Below are 22569 nucleotides of genomic sequence, written 5' to 3'. Positions count from 1 at the left end.
GTTATCTAATTCTTTTGAAAGAAGATAATAAATCTTTAATAAATAAATTGACAGTTTTATGGTTGAAGCATTTTATTAGCTTACATTTCGAATCTAACGTAAACGACTAATAAACCTAAGCCTCTTTTTGGCCTCTTAAAATCGATGTTATCTCTTCAATGTATATTTTAAAAACTTTAAGTTTTTTGTTAGAACATATTCAGAAATATAACATTTTGCTTTGATAAACTTTACATTTACATCTTGAGATTTCATATAGAATATATACATTTCTTTACAATTTCTTTTTACAAAATACAGTCAGTACAAATGACTATACCATGAAAAATGTCGAATATAATATACAAGCATTTTGTCATAGAAGGTCAGTGTAACTTAGTGTAATCTTTCGGAAAAACATTTATTTCTTCGAGAATGAAAAAAGATGCGTGACGTAAAAATATATTTTTTCGACAAATAGTCTAAATATCTATTTTATGCTAATGTATGAGTTTGTATCTTGACTATTAAACATGTATTTTATGAATTTTTTGTCAGATCGTAAATGTTACTGATATCAACAAAATGCGAGGTTGAATTTTACCTATAATATATTTTATATTACAGCGAATGTCCAAAATTCATTTAAAAAGCAACTTAAGTTTAAAACATTTGTTTAACATTTGATTTGGAAATAAAATTTATTATTCTCGTTTTCTTAAAAGTAATTTAGAATGATGCATTGAGTGGGATAGTTTAGGCTTATTTCACGCTATTTTTATTTTCATTCATTTAAAAATTCAACTTGCATTTATACTTTCATAAACTAAGGTAATACTAATAAGATAGAAAGCACAAGTTTTTAAATGAATATTGTGATTTTGATTCATATAGCATACATTACTACTCCGCGCTACGGCTCCCACACATACAATAGGGGAAAGTGTTGTACCCTAGGACATTGACAATTTCTAGGAAGTTATTGGTAACATTAGCGTTATATTTATTTTCAGTTATGACTTCAACCAATAAATGACATTTCAGAAAAATTTTGCAGTCGAAGAATTAAATTAATTTCTTGCGGCGAAAAAGAAAATTTCATCACTTAGCAATAATTTTTTTTGTCATTATTCTTATTTTCTTAATATGAATCCATAAAATAATACGATTGAATTTTGTTTGTTTTTGGATTATAAAATTTTTAAACTTTTAGTTATAAGAATATAATGTTAGTCTATTTAACTTCACATGATTTGATTCGTTTGTCATGAGAATTAACTTCTTTTACGAAATAAGATGCTATTTTTATTTTTTATTTATTTATTTTCAGTTTAACCAGGGGGCAATTGTGAATGATTCTGATTTTGTACATTGTTAAAAATGCTCTCTTAATTTTATGAATTTGTGAAAATAGAATCCTGCTTTTGAGATTTTGATAACACTTATTTTAAACGATCCTTTTTTTTAGTGTTTTGTTGCTTCAGGAAAACTGTCTTCATAGTTTTCTGAATCTAAAGTCATAGTAGAATCAGGTTCTTTCCGAAGTCTCTCAAGGAGGTGAAGTTTTAAAATTATGAATTATTGACTATTCTTCAAAAGAATTCTGTGAATAGTCCAATTTTAAATTGAAAATATTGTAAAGTGTTCTATAATAAGATAAAATATTTTGTAGAAAGTCCGTTTTACAGTAAAATTATTTGAAAAAATTCTGTTTTCACAGTAAAATTTTTTGTGAAGAGTCTGTTAAGGAACTCAAATTCTTAATTGGACTCCTAATTTAAAGCTCTCAAATTTTGTCTATTTCTTATTTCTATGATAAAAAATGACAGTAAAACAGTTTGTTAATTATAAATAACTACTGTTGAATTAAAAAGGAATCTTATTTTATAATTTATCGTGTTTAAAATTCAAATTGAATTTTACATATATGCGTTTTTGCAAGCAAATTCAACGATATCAAGATGCGTTGAAGATAATTTTATGATTCTATACTTGTCTTTCTTTCGATAAACTCTTGACCTAAAGTATTGTTGAAGACTTTACGAATCAAGTTAGTTACAATTAGTTCCTAGATTCGGTATCGATTACTTGAGCTACGAATGCTTCGATCCGACGATATCGATTTTTAACTCCTGTATAAATTCAGTTAATCAGAACGAATAGTTATGCCTTTAATTCCTAGAAGATGGATTGAATTCGAGCTTTAGAACTGCAGTGATTGCTTTGATTTATTGGTTTAGAAACTCTTACGGTTATTAGTGTCACGAGAATTTGAGAAAGATGATGCTCAGATCATCTGAAACTATGTTTCATACTATAGTAACCACACTAACACTTTAAGATGGGGAATAATTTCTCTTTGTAGGAGAGTCTTACAATGGATAATTATTTTTAAATATTTCCTTTACTCGCAATAAATTAACTGTGTCATCGCAAATTTTTTTATTTTATAAACTTGAAAAATAATTATTTCTCGGGGGTTATACTACACTTTTTTGAAAGGTCCTGTTTTCGTTAAATTATGAAAAATCTACCCTTAACTTAGTGAATTTGTGAAAATAGGTTTTTATTTTTGTAATTTTGTGTAAAATCCAAAAAACTAGTGGTTTGTTTAAACTTTATGTGAAAAGTCCTGCTTTTATAAACTTGTGAAAAATCTATTCATAGTTTTCTGAGTTAATAATTGTTGTAAATTGGTGTTCTTTCCATCAGATTCCTTTAGCTGTAAATAAGCTAAAATTTTTTAAAAAAATAAAAAGAGAACACGCAAAAAACATGGTTTAAAAATATAAATTTAAAGATGCCGTCGACTTCGTTTTTCAACAAAAAGTTTCGGGAAATGTTGATTTTTAAATGAAGCACTGTATATACGGTAAGTATACCATTCAATTTCTAATTTTACAGTTCGCTATGGTAACGGTTAACGGAAAATTCTGGTTTTCAAAATTATAAATCTTATTGCCATACATTTAGTAACAAATTTTAAATTGAAAAGTAAATTTAACCAAATAAAGGATTTTTATGCCATGCTCTAAATATATAATTTAGAGCATGGAGATATGATAAATAGATGGAGTGTCGGAGATGCGATAAAATTACCAAAATGTTCTTCAAAACTATCACATAATTTACCATTTATTTGGTAATTTTAAACTTTTGATGTCTACAGAGGTGATTGCGCTCCGGAAAAAATCCGGATTTCCGGATGTTTTGCTAACTACGATCCAGAAGTTTCCGGAAATCTTACGTCTAGAAGTTTCAAGAAATCATCGATCACATTTATGTATAACAATTCTAGTATGTTTTGTTTAAAAATAATATAACTAGAATTTATACTTAGCATCTCTTTCATTTGTAAATTTTTTTTCTGGTGGTGTAATAAATGTGATTAGAGATAGAAGTGCATTTAATAAGTAATTATTCATTCAAATTATACTACATGCAATTTATTTAGAATTTCACGTGTGAAAATACCAACAATGATTTAAATTTATAAAGACATTTTGTATATATATTTTGAAATACGTCACTAATGATTTTACTCAAGAAATTTTCCGGATTTTTGAGTTGGGCTCTTAATCACTCCCGCACTATCTATGCCTCACCAAATAGAATGGTAATAATCTTTTTATACTTTTATGGTTTATTTAAAATGGCGGTTTACTTACATAGTTTATAGGAGTTAGTTGATTGTTAATAATTTATTTTGATACAATTTCTCTATTAGAAATCAAATAAAATAAAGTAGAGGTTATCAAGCTAAACATTTTTCCGTTATCTCAAACTATACGAGTACTGTTAAAATTACCGACTTTTGGCTAAAATTACCGTATTTTACCACATTTACAACCAAAGATCATTGTCATAAAAACCATATTTTATTGTTTACTAAAAAGTCCTCACCAATGTGCTACGATAGAAATTAAAAAAAATGGGCAAAAAAACACTGTAAGTTTACCATATTCTGGTAGTTTTGACCATACTTTTTTTCTCATTGCAGCAATTCTTGGAGTTCATTATAAGATTTGAAAACACCTTTATCAGCTTCAACCGACTGTTCCGTAATGACTACCTTTAATATGTATTTATAGAATCCTTATCATATACGAAATAAAAAAAAATTGCCACATTAGAAATCACAAATTAATATGAAAGTGAAGAAAAAACAAACAAATGCTATCAAAATTTAATTAAACACCTCTGAGAAAATTAGGACAGAAAATAGAAAAATAATCTAGCAGATTTTGTTAGTTCAGCCTTTGTTAAGATTCGTTAGATATCGTAAGTGCTTTTGTTTTGTTCCACGCTTAAACATTAAGTTGCGAACTATTATATGTCATTTTATTTCTGTCTCGGGTAATTAATGGCGGTCAATAAGAAATACCTTGTACACAGATCAAAGTCTGCAACCTAGCTAAGCTGAGGAAAGTATTTTTAGCAAAAATTAATAATTAAATATGATAAATATTCAATTTTTTTACGGAAATTTTTTAAAACCATTTTTATTTAAAGTACATGTTAAATAAGTTCTTTTTACTCATTAACTGCGTTATGAAATTATCACCTTGTTTGGACAGTTTATTTACTTGAAAGTTTTACATTTTTTTGTATTGTGACTTCTTATTCACTGAAACTTAAATTAGATCATTAATATTAAAACAAATATGTCTTTCTGATAAAAATTGTTCTTCTCACATATTAAAATATAAATCATGCTATTAGTTTATATGTTCTAATGTTACGTATGTTGCGTTGCATGTTAATGTTGCATATGTTATGTTACATATCTATTATGTTACATATCTTTTGGAATACCTTCAATTTTCTGGTAATAACATATTTTTTTAAATTAATTCACTACATTTTATTATTTTGTTTAATTCATTGTTATTTATTATTATTATTATTTGACCTGGCAAATTTAATGAAAAATTTTTTTGAAATTCTTTTCTCATTTTTGCTTATTTTATTATAATAATGATTGACATCTAAAATATCCCATAGGAATGGAATTTGATGCAAGTCTTTATTATTAGTTGGTCAGCCAGACGATTCCTCTAAAAAGGAAGTTATTTTCGTTACTTTACGTAGCTGTCTAACATAGTTAGTTTCAGATATCAATTTCCCCTAACGCAAGTTAGTCTATTTTAGAAATATATTAATTGATAGTTACGCGTAAAACCCAAAATTGTAAAGTTTCTAAAAACGGAAAAATCAAAGTGAAAAGTGACACTTTTTGAAGAGCGACTCTTATATAAATAGGCAATTTGAAGAAAAAAGGGATCGTATCCAAACTTCTTTTTCTGGCGAAACACGTGATGTCAAATATCAATCTTAAACGATTTCTATATTACTTAATTCTGCATTATAATTAAATGTACTCATCGTATATGAATTCTATACATCATAATTTCTTTTCCACCCAGCTTTATTTATTTACTTTTTCTTTTTTGGTATTGGTGCTTCTGCGGGGGCAGCTGTTGAATGAGCTGTTCTTATGTCTATAATTTTTCTTTGTTTTATTCTTCATTTTGAACTTATCTAATGAGTTCTGTTTACTTGCAGCTTAAGCGCAATAAATGAAACTTATTGTTTTTCTTAACTTTCTTCGTGTTTTCTTGTATTTATTTATGTATATATATATATATATATATATACAGTGAATTTGCGATAACTCGGCGACTGACGAAAAACTTCGACATATCGGAAGTTCGACTTACCGTCAGTTTCGGCTTTGGACTTTCAAAATATTGTCGGATTATTTAATTAATGCTTATTAATTACAAATCTCCTAAAATATTCCATTCCTCTCTAAAATGTATTTAAGAGAAATAATAAAAAAAAACTTTTTTAAATTTTTCATTGAATAACAGTCTAAAAATCTATCAGTTATTTAAAATTTAAGTAAAATTTACTGTAANATATAATATATATATTGTATACAATGCATATCTAAATATATGGCTAAATGTGTGGTAACTAAAATTTTAAAAACCAGAGTTTCTTTTAAACTGTTACCATATGAACGTAAAATTATTAAAGGAATGGTTTAAATATTTAAATACCGTATATTTTCGGTTTTATTACCAGTAATATATTATTTATTTATTTATAAATTTTTTTTACCAGGTATGTCACTACCATACAGTTCGGTAATTTTACCAGAATTTTTTCCGTGCATGAATAAGTAGCCATCAGTCTAAGTGGACTTATTAAGAAATAAATGTATATTTTCCTTTATAGTGGCTCTTTTTTCAAACTAATGATTCATTATTAAGATATGAAACAGTTTATCATTACAATTTTATTTATGAGTATGAAACCTTCAAAGTTCTAGCAAAAAATAATAATCATCCGACTAATTAAATATCCTTAAAGTGGGTTGTCATTTGTTGTTACCCCCTTCTAAATAAGGGAAAAGAGGCAATCACCGTTCCACCGACTTATCTAACTGGGAAGTTAAATATCCCACCTGCTTATAATGTTTATTGTCAACAAGAAGTTCACCTATCCAATATTTAGAGCTACAAATACTGCCTAATTACCAAATGAGCAACCTATCTTTTGGTTAGGTACTTTACTCATCTTAAAAGTTTGTTCGCATGCAAGTTTCTTCCTATCTTTTATTTTCATTTGACAAATTTTAATTGGTGTCGTTACTTCCCCTATCTTAGTAAATATAAAATGTGATTTAAGTTTTGAGTATTCTGCAGTTCGAAGAAATGAAAGTTTTTATTTTATTCAGTAACGAGCTTTTGTAAAACTCTACATCTTACATCATCTGATTTCACAATATATTTATGCATTTTTAATTTTTACGATGAAGAAAAAACACTACTTGTTCCTATATAAATATTATTTTACTACAGACTTTTTAAACTAGTTTTCTTAAAGCACTTTGCTAAAGAGTTTTTGATGTTATATAAAATAACAACTTTAAGCGAATAACAAGTTATTTTTGCAACTGCTAGGCTACGTTGTATCCATTTTTTTAAAACTCTCTTATTTTTAATTAAATTAAGTCTAGTAAAGCCAAGTTAACTAGTTAAACCCTATTTATTCCCTTACTATATTGATGATAAAAACAATAAAGTTATTCATTCTTTTATACATATTATTTTACAACAAGCATGCTAAACTGGGTTTCTAGAAGAATTTAATTAAAAATTCTCATGTTATTTGAGATAATAGCTTTGGCGAATAACATGCCATTTTTATAACTTCCAGGTTAAGCTACGTCCACTTTTTTCTGTCTCTAAATCTTGTTTCACTTACACTGCGTCTGATGTCAATTGTTATTCATTTATTATTTTCATGAAAATAAAATAACATTCTTCATTCTTATGTATACTGAGCAAAAAAAAAAGAAAAAAAAAAAGAAAAAAGAAATAACTTTTGATCCCTGACCTGAGTAACCACCCTGTATAACTTTTGATCTAATGATCGAATCTCCACTTTCTAGGACTCAATCTTGATAATTTTAGGGTTTGACTTAAAATATGCTAATTAATTAGAGCAGACGATATTTTAAGTTACGAAATCAGGCCCCCAAATTTTCCTTCTCTGAATAAACATGACTTTTTTCCCGACTGATTTGGATTTCTAATCCCCGAAATATAGGGATAAACATAAACTGGGAAATGTGGTAAGTTTGGAAACCTTAATGTTAATTTTAGTATTTCGCCATATTGAAAAATTCTTGCACACAATTTTGAAAATCGTTTTTTCAAAGATAATTCCATGCGAAAAATAACTTCTTGTAAATATCTACTATTTTTTATTACTTTATTTAATATTAGTCGAAAATATTTTGAATTCTAAGGTATACAAATTTTACATCATCTTAAAGAATGTAATTTTACATGGCAAAATACAAAATTTGAGCAAAAGCGATCGAATAGTTCCTGAGATCTAATTTTAAAAAAAGTTATATTTTTAAAATTTAAATAGGTTTTATTCACATAGTTTTATCCACTTTTATGTGATTAATTAAGTTGTATCCACTTGTTTGTGTAATTCCGGATCTTACTTTAGTTAAACTACGTCTAATCCCACTATTTATTCATTTACTACTTCCTGATAAAAACAATAAAGCTAACTACTTTTTATATGCATTGTATTTCACAACAAAAACGTTAAGCTAGTTTCACTAAAGCTTTTAACTCAAAATTTTTAAGTCATTTTCTCAAATAACAAAATATTTTAATGTAGCTTTTAGCAACTGGCATATTATTTTCATAACTATCATGAGTTATTTATTACTGTTTGTCCATTTAAGTTGGTTCATTTTTCTTGCAAAATACTACATCCTATTTTGACGTTAGACTATGTCTAATTTCCTTAAATATATACTTATTTTTTTCATGGTAAAAACAACACTATTTATTCTTATTAATATATTACTTAGTAAAATATATATCTAACTGGATTCTTCGAAGTTATGATACTTTTTACAATAGACTCATTTTTATGAGCACATGAAAACTACTTATACACGTAGCAACTAAAACTGCGGCGCGTGATTTATTGCTATAAATAATCATTCTTTTTGGTGTTCTAAGAAATGAAGTCTGTTTGAATAACCTTGATTTGTTTTAACTTTAAATGAATATTTTTAAAAACTAGTATTTTTTTTAGATTAGCTAATGAGAATGATGCTTCTCTAAAATTTACCTTATCTTTTATAAATTGAATTAGCAAGAAAATGTCGTTTGTTTAACGTTGCCGAAAAAAATTTAAATAAATTGCTATGAACTCACGTAGTTTCTTCCAAGGATAGCAATATCTCAATCTGAATTTGTAACGCTTCTTTATTTTTTTTTTGTCTCAAGTAAAGTGTTTTAAATGCATTCTTAAATCAAAAATATAATCTATTGAGATAATTTACTAACTGTAAAAGGCTGGACCTTTACGAAACAGTGTGGAGGGACAATGCTACTAATCACTATATATATCTGTGGACAAAGAATAAATTTAATGTTATGACAGTTTAAGACAAAGGAGAGGAAAGGGTAATTAAACTGTAAGGGGTAACTAAAAGTGTGACATTTCATGTTTTGGTTAAAATTAAAACACTTAAAATGAACTGATTAAATATTTTTTTACTATTTGTTGTTTTTTTTCATCTTTTTTCTAATAACCATTTACATTAATTTTAAAAGCTTTAATATTTTTAGTACTAATAATATCTATTGATAGAAATTTCTACTTTTCTCTTGAAAATTTAAATTTTTGGACATTTTGCTTTGTAAGTTGACCACTTGTGTTGCATTGCCTTTGTGATCATTTTATAAAGGGAAGAAGAATCATTACTTTTTCTTTTATCAGATCATATTGTTTTAACACATTTCCGATATATTGCCGTTTAAAATAAAGATAAATGCATTTAAATTTTTGTTAACAAAACTTGAAAAATTTATTTCATCGAATTCCCCATATATCTTAAGAACTTAAATTAAATGAGACTAGAATAATAAATTATTAGTTACATAAATTTAATCATAAATTGCTTAGTTAGAAGGAACAAATATGCTTATTTTGATGCGCACAGTGCGCCAAAAACTTTTCAAATGGATCACCCAGAATAACTTCTGATCTAACGGTCGAATCTTCACGTTCTAGGATTCAATCTTAATGGTTCGAGGGAGTGACCTCAAATATGCTAATTAATTAGTGCAGACGATATTTTAAGTTACAAAATCAGACACAAAAACGTACTTTCTCTGAATAAACATACCTTCTTTTTGACGGATTATGATTTCTGACTCCAAAAATATAGGGGTAGCCGCAATCTGGGAAATATGGTCCCCATAGTTTGGTTGGGAGATACATTTAAAGTTTGAACCCTATAATGTTAATTTTATTTTTTGCAATGTTTGCCATATTACGAAAACATTTTAAATAAATTGAATTTTTTTTCGCATACAATTATAAAATTCGTTTATCTAAAGATAATTACGTGCAAAAATAAATTTTACTAAATATTTATTATTTTTTACTTTTTTTATTTAATAATAGCCGAAAAAATTTTGAATTATAAGGTGCAAATTTTTTTACATCATTTTAAAGCATCTCACTTCATACGACAAAATACAACATTTGAACGAAATCAGTTGAATAGTTCCTGAGAAATCAAATGCTAATAATTTAATTTAATTTAATTTAATTTAATTTAATTTAATTTAATTTAATTTAAATTCAATTTAATTTAATAGAATAAGTGGCATCTTTAAAATTCGATTGCTGCACTGTACTAGTCAGTTGATTATTAAATTTCTTAAAATATCAGTACACAAGTACTTAATCAGTACTTAAAAAGCTTTATTTAACAAATTTAATGAAATTTTAATTCATAATATAAAATTTCACTTAATAGTTTTTTTTCCGGAGAACTCATAAAGGATTTCAAAATTCGTTTGTGAACTAATTTGGTTTATTTTGACATATGATTAGGTTACATAGGTTTTGAACCTTTTTATTATGTAAGGTAAAATTGGTTATTGATAATGAAGGTCAACTTAAAAGGTGTCCAACTTATATGGGTGGTCAATTTGACAGGTTTCATTGCATATCTATATAATTATATTCTTGGATAGTTGAATTATAAATTTCTTCAATGAAAAGAAATAGATTCTTTAAAAATTTTATTTACACCTGTCAGGCCTATTCCATATGTGCGGTAAATATAGTATGCAAAGCATCTTTTTTATTTGTACCAGTTTCAGCGAGTACTTTTTAGGATGTGAATTTTGTTAAAATAAGAATGCGATGTCTTGAAAAATTTTTCTTGTTCCTTCCGTTTAATTAATATAATCAAAAGTATTATAGGACGTAGTAGGAAACTTGATAAATCGCATTTATGCCTCCTTCGCTTTTTGGATAAAGGGGGAAATACCACGGTTGTCCTTGTCAATTCCAGAGGGATTTCACACCCCTTATGTTTTTCCCGCATAATCTCTATTTTTTCTTAGACATTAAGCTATAGTGTGCTCTACGTTATTAAAACACCATCTGTATTTGAAAATATCGGCTGAAAGTTAAAAATAACAGGGTGTTCATGACAATATTTATTGTGTCCATTTGATTCGCATTACTAAAAAGTGGGGTAAAATGGGTCTATATAAACGTGTCTGTATAAACGTCCATATGAACGAGGGGTAAATTAGGGACTCTAAAGCAGATCAGGCGAACGCAAATTTTTCCTCAGAACTTCAAATTAACAGTTATCTTATACAATAAGTTGGATAAGTTAAAGAAAGTTACGCAGTTACTTTTTTTAAAATTTTAACAGTTACATTGTAAATAAAAATAAATTTATTGTAGAAAATGTTACTCAAACATACAGTAATTTAGTGATTTTCTTAATACTTTAGTATCTATAAAGTAATATATAACAGCCTCCTATTGTTTTTGAAAATATTTATTTGCCGGATTTAAAGTTTAATGTTTAAAAAACTTGATTGCTCAAACTTTTACGGACACTTGTAAACAGCTTATAATTATTTTACTTAAATTATTTGATAGCTATGTAAAAAAAATATGTATCATATTCTTTACAATAACGCTTTATTCTTTATAAGCATAATTATTTTGATGTGATACAAGCTCATACTTTTCAGCTGTACATATTAATAGATGATCTTGATTTTTTAATGTATAGTTATTTAATTGTACATAATAAGTACATATATAATATAAAATTATTTTTTTATTTTCTTATTTTCTAGAAGTCGTAATTTTTTAGAGGTACATAACATGTAAACAGTTTATCTTGACTTTCCCTTAAGCTAGTAATTATAGTTTTTTATTTACAAATTTGAAAACAATTATTTGTAGTTAGTTTACGAATAAAGTTTATTTCTAAACAAAAATTTAATTTTAAAAGAAAAATTAAAATTGAAGGTAATTTTTTATGTTACATCTGTTTATGTACCTCTCTTTGTTCAGCTATATGTATCCCTTTTTTAATCCATCATTACTTCTCTTTATATATCGTACCCATCTTTAATGTAATTATTTCAATTTTAATAATCTATAACTAACATTAAAAATTAAGAATATATAATAGCAGTAATTAAAGTACAGAGTAAGAATGAAATCGCAATATATTTGCTTCAAAATTTTACGGAGCTTAATTTTTGTTAAGTGCACATTAAAATTATAAAAAGAGTCTGAGCTAAAATTCTTTATTGAGTGAGAGAAATCTATAATAGTTTTGCAAAATTGAAGCAGTTTAATTTTATTATGGAAAATAAGTAGTATTTAGCGTATTTATAACTGTTTGAATCAAAATGAAAAGTATTAATGTAATTATAATAAAAATAAATCTAAAACTGATTTTAAAATCATAATCTGTAAATGATTTAAAAAGTTGAGACAATTTTATTTTGTTATGCCAGTTAAATTATGCATTCTGCTTAAATAGATGTAAAAAGTGGAGGTATTATTAATATTGCAATGAGAAATATAAAAACTATATCTGAAATAAATTTAATAAGCGTATTTGGTTAATGCTTTACAAATTTGAACAGTTATACTTTATAAGCCAAATAAATAATATCTAGTGAGTTTATTTGGAATAAAAATAAATAAAAACCAATGGTATTGTAATGATAATTAATTTTAATGACAAATTCGTCCTTTTTATAGTCTTCCCTGATTAAAAAAATATACTTAAATTAAGTACCATTCCCGTACAATGCTTAGTTACAAGTAGAATTATTCTTTAGAATAGAATTATGAATTATAGAATATATAGAATATAGAATATATAGAATATAGAATATATAGAATATAGAATATTTGACGTGGGAATATTGTGTAAATAGATTTGAAAAAGTACATGAATAAACAAACAAGTAGTAAAAAAAATAATAAAAAACATAATCATAAATATTTGAAAAATTCAGTGCTAAGTCAATTTTGATAAATATAAATGAAAAGCCGAGATATTTAAGTTATCATTTAAGATGAATTTTTTCGATGAGTTTTATGTAGATGAAAAAAAAGCTCAAATCAATTACGAAGCAGTGCTTTATTATTAGTAGAAATTTTCAGCAACGCTTGGATGGGTTTCACTAAGATTTCTTTTTCCAAGCACGATTGTAACCGGAAAATATTAAATAAGTGTTCACCTTATCACAAATAGATAAGAGAATGGGGGAAGTAATATTGGGGGAGGTAGTATCTAGGCAACATTGTACTCTGTTAGTGATCCTTGTCGGCGCTTTGATCCGCTCTTCGTATCTTCTTGGAACAATGGCAATTCTAGCGCCTGTCGACACGCGATTTCGGGATTCGAAAACAACACTCTTGTTGTCTTTTGAGTTGTTGCATCGATTTTGTGAGTGTTTCGGCCACATTGAAGTCAATTTTGGCTATTAGTGAACATAAAACACCCATTCTCTCACTCGACGATCTCGCGATTTGAGAGTCGATCGTTTGATTTGAGTTTCTTGTACCTTTGGGCAACGGGGCTTTAGAATGAGTAGCACGTTGTTGTAAGTTAAAATACAGAACTGTATTGTTCAAACAGGTACATAATGTTAATATCGGTTATCAGCTTTCAGATGCCTAGTTGGATAAGATGTTATATTTTTTTTGGATCGGTGTTATTATTATAGAATGTTCAAAATAATTTTTTTTTTAATTCGTCATTTAAAAAGGAGGATTGAATATGAATGAATTTCCTTTTATTTAAATTTGATTTTATAATCTTAAAAGTTGTGAAGAGAGTTAAACCCTTATTTCTTTCCAGTTTGATACAAATTTGGAACATATTATCGTACTTCTTACACTTTAGTACAAGATAATATGGTTAAACTTGAATGAAAACATAATTCATTCTATTCTGTAAGCACAAAAAGAAATATGTCAAACATATAATAAATGTATCAAAATTTACTAATGTGTGAAAAATATACTAATTTGTCAAAATATAGTAAAATGTTTAAATTGTATTAACACATCATAATATTTTAAATTGACTCATTTTAGCGTTATTCGATTATTTACGAGAAAAAATAACTTTTTCCGAAGATTTAATTTTTCCATTTATATTATTTTAAAATTAAAGTTCAAATAGCTCGAGCTGATGAAGTTCATCTTACTTAACATCTGTTTCAACGTTTCGCATGTCAATTCTACTCTCGTAAAAAGTATAAGTGTTAATTTGTTCCCTCACTCTTCTGATTTTAAACAGAGACATACAATTCTTATGAACAAATGTTCGTTTTCGAACGGAAAAGAAATTAATGAATTACAATTACATTCTGGAATTACCATTTGTTAAAACAAAATTAAATGAACGTTGAATTAAATAAAGAGGGTGAATTCTATGATATCGTAATTTTGACTTTTTCAGAAGCTTTGGAATTTCGCTCTAGGTATATTTTTAGATTAATGGCAACTGTCGCTTATGTCGGCACGTGATTTCAGGATTCGAAAATAATACTTAAGTTGTTTTTAAGTTATCACATCGACTTTGTGAGTGTTTTCAGGTACAATGAAGCCAATTCTAGCTATTAATGAGAACAAAACACTCATTTTCTGACACACGACTTAAGTTTTTTCTTCCTTTGGAATTAATGGGCAACGAGAGCTAGGAATGAGTAACACCTTCTTTTATGTTAAATTATGACACTGCATTGTTCAATCAGGTAAAGTCAATATCGCCGATCAGTTTTGTGATGCTTAACTGGATTAAGGTATTATTTTTTTGTACTGTTGTTAGTTTTTATTGAATATTAAATATAACGAAAATTAGTTATTTATCTATGATAATTCATGCTTTAAAAAAGTGGAATGAATTAGTGCATTTTCGACCAAGCATAAAATTTTATAAAATGTGGTATAATTTCCATTGAAATACACTTTAATTACATTCATTAAAAAAAGTTTCTTGCGTAAAAAATAATATTTTATTTTATAAATAAAATTATGCGTATATGCACCATTGGCCAAATCAATGGAAAAAACATTTAGTTGAGCACTAGCTTTTTTAATGAAATATAATTATTTTATTTTATTTGCAACGTATGATTAATTTTAAATGGAATAATTATACATTTCCAAAATGTGAAATTTGTCAATAACCATGTCATGTTAAAAAATTAGAATAGTTTAAAAAATTCTCAACAGAAAGTGTTTACCTTGATTGAATTGCTAGAATTTTGTAGATATTATCAGAAACCTTGATAATAGCAGAAAAATAGAATTAGGGAAAATTATGCGTTACAGTGTTATTAAGAATATTTATTGAAATGATGTGTTTACGCACCTTTGGCCGAAAATGGGTTAAGAATTCATTGTTTCTGGAATTTGGTTTTACACTGTTAGAAATTATGAAGTGTGTTTAACTATAATTTCTTTCAAATTTTGTTCAAATATGGTGCAAAGTTGAAACATTATTATCTTAAACTGATACTATGTTTATGTGTAATATCTATGTTCTGATACTATGTAATTACAAGATACTATGTTTCAATCTGAACGGATACATTTGAGAGAACAGAAGCAATTTTGAGAGAACAGAAACAAAATATGTCAAAAATGCACAGATATTTTGAAAATGTACTAATACGTCAAAATATACATAATATGCATAATTGTCCCTTACGATATTCACTCATTTACGAGATAGAAAATTTTCTTTGAATAGTATTTCCTTTTTGCGATTCAAATAACTCAAAGATTTAACTCGTGCTAATGAAGAGACTTAGTTTATCGTACTTATTATTTGTATTTAACATTCGTGAAATGTAAAATTAATACTTTTAATTTTCAGACTTTGAACAGGGAAATACGAATCGTATCTAAAGCTCTTCGTATTGAACAGAATGGAAACTTTTGAAATAAGATTGAATGTAAGCATGTATTACAGAATTATTTGTTAAAAAAAATTAAATGAACATAGCATCAACTTAGGAAAGTGATTTTTATACGATGTTATAACTATTAGGTTTTGAAAACTTTTCGTAATTTGCAATTTAAAGGCTATTTGCTTAAATCATTTTATCAAACAATTAAAGAATTCTGAATATGAAATAATTAATTGGAAAAAATTTTTTTTTCATTTTATTTACATAAATTTCACCTCATTTTCCCGTTAATGCGACAAGCGTATAATTAATAAATTTAGACATAGAATTAAGTGATTTTTCATCCTAAAAAGTATAGTTTCTTATTGTCTATATTTATTTGCACTTTAGAAATTTTCATTTTTATTTAAAATATTATGTTTTCGTTCAATAAATTATTATAGATGAATTTTTTTTCAAAAAATATTCACATATTTTAATTTTATTTCCTTTTTTATCTCGCCTATAAGCAACCCAGAAAAGTTTAGTTTTCAGTGATTGATTAGCATGGGTAAAGAATTTCGAAACTGCTAATTTGACCATAATGAAATATTTTTTTTCGCTAAAAAAACTCATTAGAATTTTATACGATATAATCTTAAAATTGATTTTATTCATACATTTGCACGTTTTTAATATTAGCAAAAAAATCAGGTCTTCTTCCGCCCAGCAGTTAAATATTTTTATTCTATCACAAAGGTTTTAATTTTGAAAGAAGTACCCGCTCCGAAAAAATAGTCTTTGCAATGTTTCGAGTTAAAAGTCATTGTTTCTTTGTTGGTATGAAGACTCAATCGTCAGAGAAGTGTGAACTGAGAAGATGAATACTTAATATGATTTTAGTCATTTTCATAAAATTTTTTCAATTAATCTAATGTTAGCTATTTACTTTACTTGAGACTATCTTTCGAAATATATGAACGAAATGAAAGATCATCGCTCAATCAGAATGAGAGTTCTAACGGGCAATACTTAAGAATTTTATGAAATTTTTTTCTTACACAATTTTGCAATCAACATCTCTTAATTATAGAAAATTATTCCTGGGCTCGTTTATGAAGTTTGGAAAAATATATGTGCTTTCGTGTAATTTGCGTAAAAAAAATATTTTTTTAGCATGCGAATCGGTTTTCATTGATTTACACTACAAGAGAAGTTAACTTTGAAAAACGTACAGACTGAAAACTGTACCAAATTAAATTACTCAACCCAAATTAATAACTGATTATTTTTATTTCCTTTAAATATGAAGGAAGTTTTAATTTATCATGGGCCATTAATCCTAATCCTGTTTCTTACTTTCTTTTAAAGAAAAAATATTGCGTTTTAGAATGTTATTTTATGCTTAAAAGTGCTTTAAGAAAAAATAAGTAAGATATCAAATTTAAGACGGCGAAAATAAAAAGCGTTTCCAATACGTTTCAACTTATTTTATTGTATTCGTAACAGGAAAAATTTTGCTTACGTTTTAAAATAGGCATTTTCCTTAAAATTATATATTTTTTAATTAATAAAGTAAGACATAAATATATTCAGCTCAGTTTATAACCCTATTAAATTATTTCTACTTTAAGAAACTTATTTCAAATAAACTTTCTATGTGAACTTATGGAATTAATCTGAAAGAAAAGTACAAACTTTTCACACCGAATCAAACGCTCTTCCTAAATTTTTATTTTGAGATCCGCGAGTGATAGACAATTGTGCGCGGGACAACTTCAAACTAAAACTGGTTTATCATTTGCTCTTTTTTTAAAAACAAATTCCTTTTTTTTTGCTATTTGCTTTTTTGAATTGGACAATTGAGACGGAAGAAGATAAAAATTCAAAATATTCAACTTTTTAATGGATCTCTTCTTAATGAATCAATCCAAATATCGGTCTCATTGAGGTCTCAAAACACAATTAGCTATAATTCTAAAATTTGCAGAGATATATTTATTGATAATTGGTAATTTTTAGGCGTTTTCAGAAACCTATTAACAAAATATATATTTTTTTTAATTTTAAGTATTTCTAGTCAAATTTTCTCTAGTTTTTGACCAAATTATGTGGCAGAAGATATTAATTTAGAGTCGTAAGATTTTGAATACTCCATTCAGGAAAAAAGTGTGGTCAAAACTACCAGAATATGGTAAAATTTACCGTGTTTTCTGCTCTGCGAGAACACCGAAAAGCTCGGTAATTTTTACCGAAGCTCTTTGGTAATGATTTTGTTAAATTAACAATAAAATGTGGTTTTAGAATGTGCGATAAAATTTATTATATGTAGTAACATTTTGTAATTTTATCATAAAAACCATTTATTCGGTGGAATTTACTTTTCTGTTTCGCATTTTTCTCTAAATGTGTGGTAATAAAAACTATAATTTTGAAAACCACAATTTCCCTTGAATCGTTACCATATGAACGGAAAAGTTACCAAATGAATGATTTAAATGCCGTATTTTGATTTTAATTACCATATTTTTTTTTGAAACCAGAAATGTCATTATCATACAGTACAGTGATTTTACCTGAATTTTTTCTTCGTGCACTTAATGATAGTAGTTGCAATCTTTTCTGCATAACTGCGAAAATATTTAAGATACTTTAACCCCCCCCTAATATATAAAAAATATGAATGACACAATATAGATGGGACAAACTTAAAATTCAAGATTTTGAAATCTTTAAATATTTACTTGTTACAGTTGAAACAATTTATTTTTCGCTCTTTCTTTAAGCGTCCCTTGACGTAAGAGCAGTTGATAATTGTATTAAAGTTTAGGCTATTTTTCATTTGTTGACAATATATAACTGTTTTTATACTTTTTGATTCACACTCTTTCATTCTTATCTAAAAAAACTTGGTGAGAGTGCCATGTAAATTTGCAATATTTTTATTTTCTCTTTGTACAAGATAAGCATTGTGTTTACCGAAAGTAAAAATGCACCCTTCTGCTCCATCTGTTCTAGAGATAAAAGGGATAATCTTTGCTGTGGAACTGGATGATAAGAACACCAAGTAAACAAACTGTTTCTTATCTTTCATATTTCCGTATGTTATAATGATGCAAAAAGCCAGTCAAGAAATTTAAACTTCTTTTGATTGTCAAATAAAGCCGCACCCGCTTTAAAGAAACTCTCTATTTAGGAACTGAGTCAGTGTTGAAGATTTTGAATAACTAATGACGAATTTTACCTCTGTACTTGCTAGAGATGACCCCTGGTTTACTGTTTGATGACACTATAGGATTTTTTTGATCTCGAAACTGAGATCCATAGGATTTTCTGAGATCAATCCCGAGATTAGATATGCAAATAAATTTTTTCAGGCGATATTTTAAATTAAGAAATCAGATTCAAAAATATGTTTTATTTTTTAATAAATGTGTCTTTTTTTGATGAATTAGAATATTTGACTATCGAAATAATGAAGGAGGTAGGGTAGCTGAAATTTGTAAAATATTTTCCCAATGATTTGGTCAGGAGAGTAGTCGAAAGTTTGGTCTCTTCATGTTACTTTCTACATTTACGTATTTCACACCATATCTCTAGAACTATTTCAGGGAATCAAATGACTTTGCACACAATTATAAAACCGTTTTTCAAAGATAATTTCATGGATAATGAAAATTGTCGAAAAATTTTGATTTTTATGATATGGAAATTTCTTTTTGTGGTATATAACTTTAAATGAAAAATTCCAAAATTTAAACTGATTCGGCTTAGCAGTTCTTAAGAAATGAAAATTTAAAAATGAGACTTTTTTTAATTTCATTTCTCAGAAACTGCTCAACTTAAGAATGATTTAGAAAAAAAATTTGGTTACAATTTTTCCAAACTGTCAGCGAAAACGCATTCTTATTTTTAGCCATTAAAACTTCACCAACTAACTACTTTACATCTACTTCAACATTATCGCATTGCTATCTTAACATTCGTCAGAGTTCAATTTATTAAGCACAAAATACATGTTTTACGATATCCCCTGAGAAGTTATGTTTTTTAATCATTAATTAAATATAGATACACAATCGCTCAGTAATTTTGAACTCGTACAGTGTTTTTTCAGGAAACACACTCTAGCATGAATAGAAGCTTTTGTTCAAACAAAGAACAATACTTCATTACATAATTTAGCCAAGCATAATAGATCTTAAATATTTTCTTATTTAATATTAAAAATAATCCTCTTTAAAAGATCATCATCCCCCACAAACTCCTTGCATTTTTCAGTGTGGTCCATTTGTCGAAAATTTCGGATCTACTGTTATTCTAATTACAATTAATCAAATTCCTCAGATAATTTTGGCTGGTAATATTTCTATCTGTGATATATTAGTTCAAATGAGTTAACTAATATAATGCGCATTTTAAATACATAATGTGATGTGCACTATGAAGAATTCTGGATCAAATTAGAGTAAGAAGTACCGCCACTTAGGGTGCTAGTATACTTTTTATCATAAAATCTATTTTTACTGTAAAGTTTTACGGTGCAAGAAATCACATATGAATTAATTTTTACAGCAATATTTATTTAAAATCACTGAATTACTGTTATTAATTAAATGTTTCTGTAAAAATTACGGTAAAAAGGGACTTTATGGTAAAAGGAGCTTTACGTATGCTGCAGTGATCAAAATATTTATCTAAAAGTTTACTTTTTCAGACGATATGCTAAAAGATATTTTTAGATTTTTACTTAAAAGATATTTTAACCTTTTTATAGATATTTTAGCCTTATAGATAATTTAACGTTTCTTACAAAAATGATTTTTACCAGCAACAGTTGCAGGAATATTAAATTGAAGCTTTTTGCACGCTTTTAACGAAGAAAAATTAAAAAAACAAACAAACATATAGAGTTGTATTGAAATTAATGAGGGGTAGTGTAAAAATGTTTGATATAAACTACACATTAATGTCATTGTAAGCATAATTTAAAAACTTATTAAGTATGTTAAGAAAAATTGTTGATATAATAACATTTGAAAACTATTAAGGATTATTCTTAATAAGAGTGATAAAGGAATTTGAAGCCAAAGCTTGTTATGTGCACTAATATTTTTAATACTATTATTAATTTATTTGATATTCAATATATCATTTACATCTCTTTTCTGCTTCAGGTTACATAAAAAAGCTAATTCTTATAACCTTAGGGGTTGAAGAACTCAAAATGATTCTGGGTATTCCTTTTTTGGCTATCATTAATACTTACAACTTCCTTCTAGTTCTTGAATTTCTAGTATTCGTAATGTTTATTCAGATCTGTCTGTCTGAATTTCCAGTTCTTTGTTTGCTTAGCTTATTTTGCCATATCCCTTTGATGATCTATTTTTTTAAGAAATAAAAACGGTGAAAGAAAAAATAAATGATTCTTCTTGTCAAGAAGTATTTTTCTCAGAGAATTGTATATATTAGAATAATTTTATTATTTCTTAAAATAGTCCCACCTATTTGAACGTATTGCAATAAAACAAAACTCTATTTTGATATAGTTTGCGAGCATTTAAAAAAAGGTTACGTTTAATAAAAGGAGAGAAAGTATTGAAAAATTCTTTTCAGGAAGAGACTTTGTGAATAATAAGAAGTATATTTTTAAATTTTTAAGGTTAAAATTAGGTTGAAGCAGAGGTATCGAAACTAGTGCTCACAAGATGTCACTGTGATCTACTAAAATGTTTGATTGAAGTTTCGGAAACATTCGTTTGACATTTTGTAAATTTAAGCACTTGCACTTGTTATTCCCCCTTGGTTTTTGCTGTTTAATTAAATTAGATTTTGATGTTTAATATAAAAGCACTTAACGTATTGTACTTTGGTTTCAGAAAAATACAAACCCTACTTCAAATAGTGAGTTAACGACGATGAGTTAAAAAATAATAATTTAATTCAGTTTCTTTCTACATTTATGTGTTTATTTTATTTTATTTTTTAACCAAAATTAATTAAGTATACAGTCAAAAATAGGCAATGTGTTGTGAAAAATTAAAAATACTTTTGAAGAATTTATTTGAATTTTAACTATTAAACTAAGGAACTTATATTTTATTTATTAAACTATATTTTATTAATTAATTATTAATTTAATTGAAGTATTTTTAGAAGGGGAGCTTCAAAGTTTCAATATCTGCATTTTTTCCAGACATTTATCAAGTATCAAATTATTCTATTTTATAGAAAAATGAGTAATTATTTATTCGGTTAGACCTAGATTTGAGTATATGCGTTTACTAATAATTCAGTAAAATCTGGAATTGTTTTTTATTAATTGCGATTCCCCCTCCTTAAACTATATATTTTGTTGCCTCGTCCCTTACCAAAACTATACAGATTTAACATTAAACCTCAATAAACATTTTATTTAAAAAAAATAATTTTAATTAAATTTTACTTTTTAACTTTAATAAAAACTTTAAAATTAATGTAAATTTTGAAAAAAAAACTGAATTAAAATTAAAGAAATTATTTGGTAAGCTTTTTACTTTAAAATTCAATTTAAATGAAGTTTTATTTTGAATGCTACATATTAAACGAAGGAGCTGTTAAATCGTATAACAAAATGCAAAATAGATGCAGCACTATATCTTACATTGAATGTATGATTTAATCAGACATAAAATGATTAAAAAATTGAGAATACTTTGTCTACAAACAATTTGAAAGTAATAAGCATCATCTCTAACGTTTGATAAAGTGAAGCGTACTCATTAATTTTCTTCAACAATTCGACAACACACAC

The 22569-nt window shown here is 26.5% G+C and overlaps 1 protein-coding gene across 5 annotated transcripts in view; it reads left to right on the top strand.

Annotated features, from left to right (window-relative positions):
- LOC107446663 (forkhead box protein P1) overlaps window positions 1-22569 on the top strand; it is a 241511-nt gene that overhangs the window by 11058 nt on the left and 207884 nt on the right. The window contains exon 1 of one of the 5 annotated variants that reach the window (XM_071187442.1): window positions 15764-15842. The exons of the other annotated variants lie outside the window; for them this stretch is intronic. Within the exon in view, the coding sequence (XP_071043543.1) occupies window positions 15816-15842 (27 nt within the window). The 5' untranslated portion in view covers window positions 15764-15815. Of the gene's footprint in view, window positions 1-15763; window positions 15843-22569 lie in introns of those variants that run through there. 5 annotated transcript variants of the gene reach the window in all.

This window comes from Parasteatoda tepidariorum, chromosome X1 (assembly GCF_043381705.1).
Source record: "Parasteatoda tepidariorum isolate YZ-2023 chromosome X1, CAS_Ptep_4.0, whole genome shotgun sequence".
NCBI lineage: Eukaryota > Metazoa > Arthropoda > Arachnida > Araneae > Theridiidae > Parasteatoda > Parasteatoda tepidariorum.
This window is presented reverse-complemented; position numbering and strand designations above follow the sequence as displayed.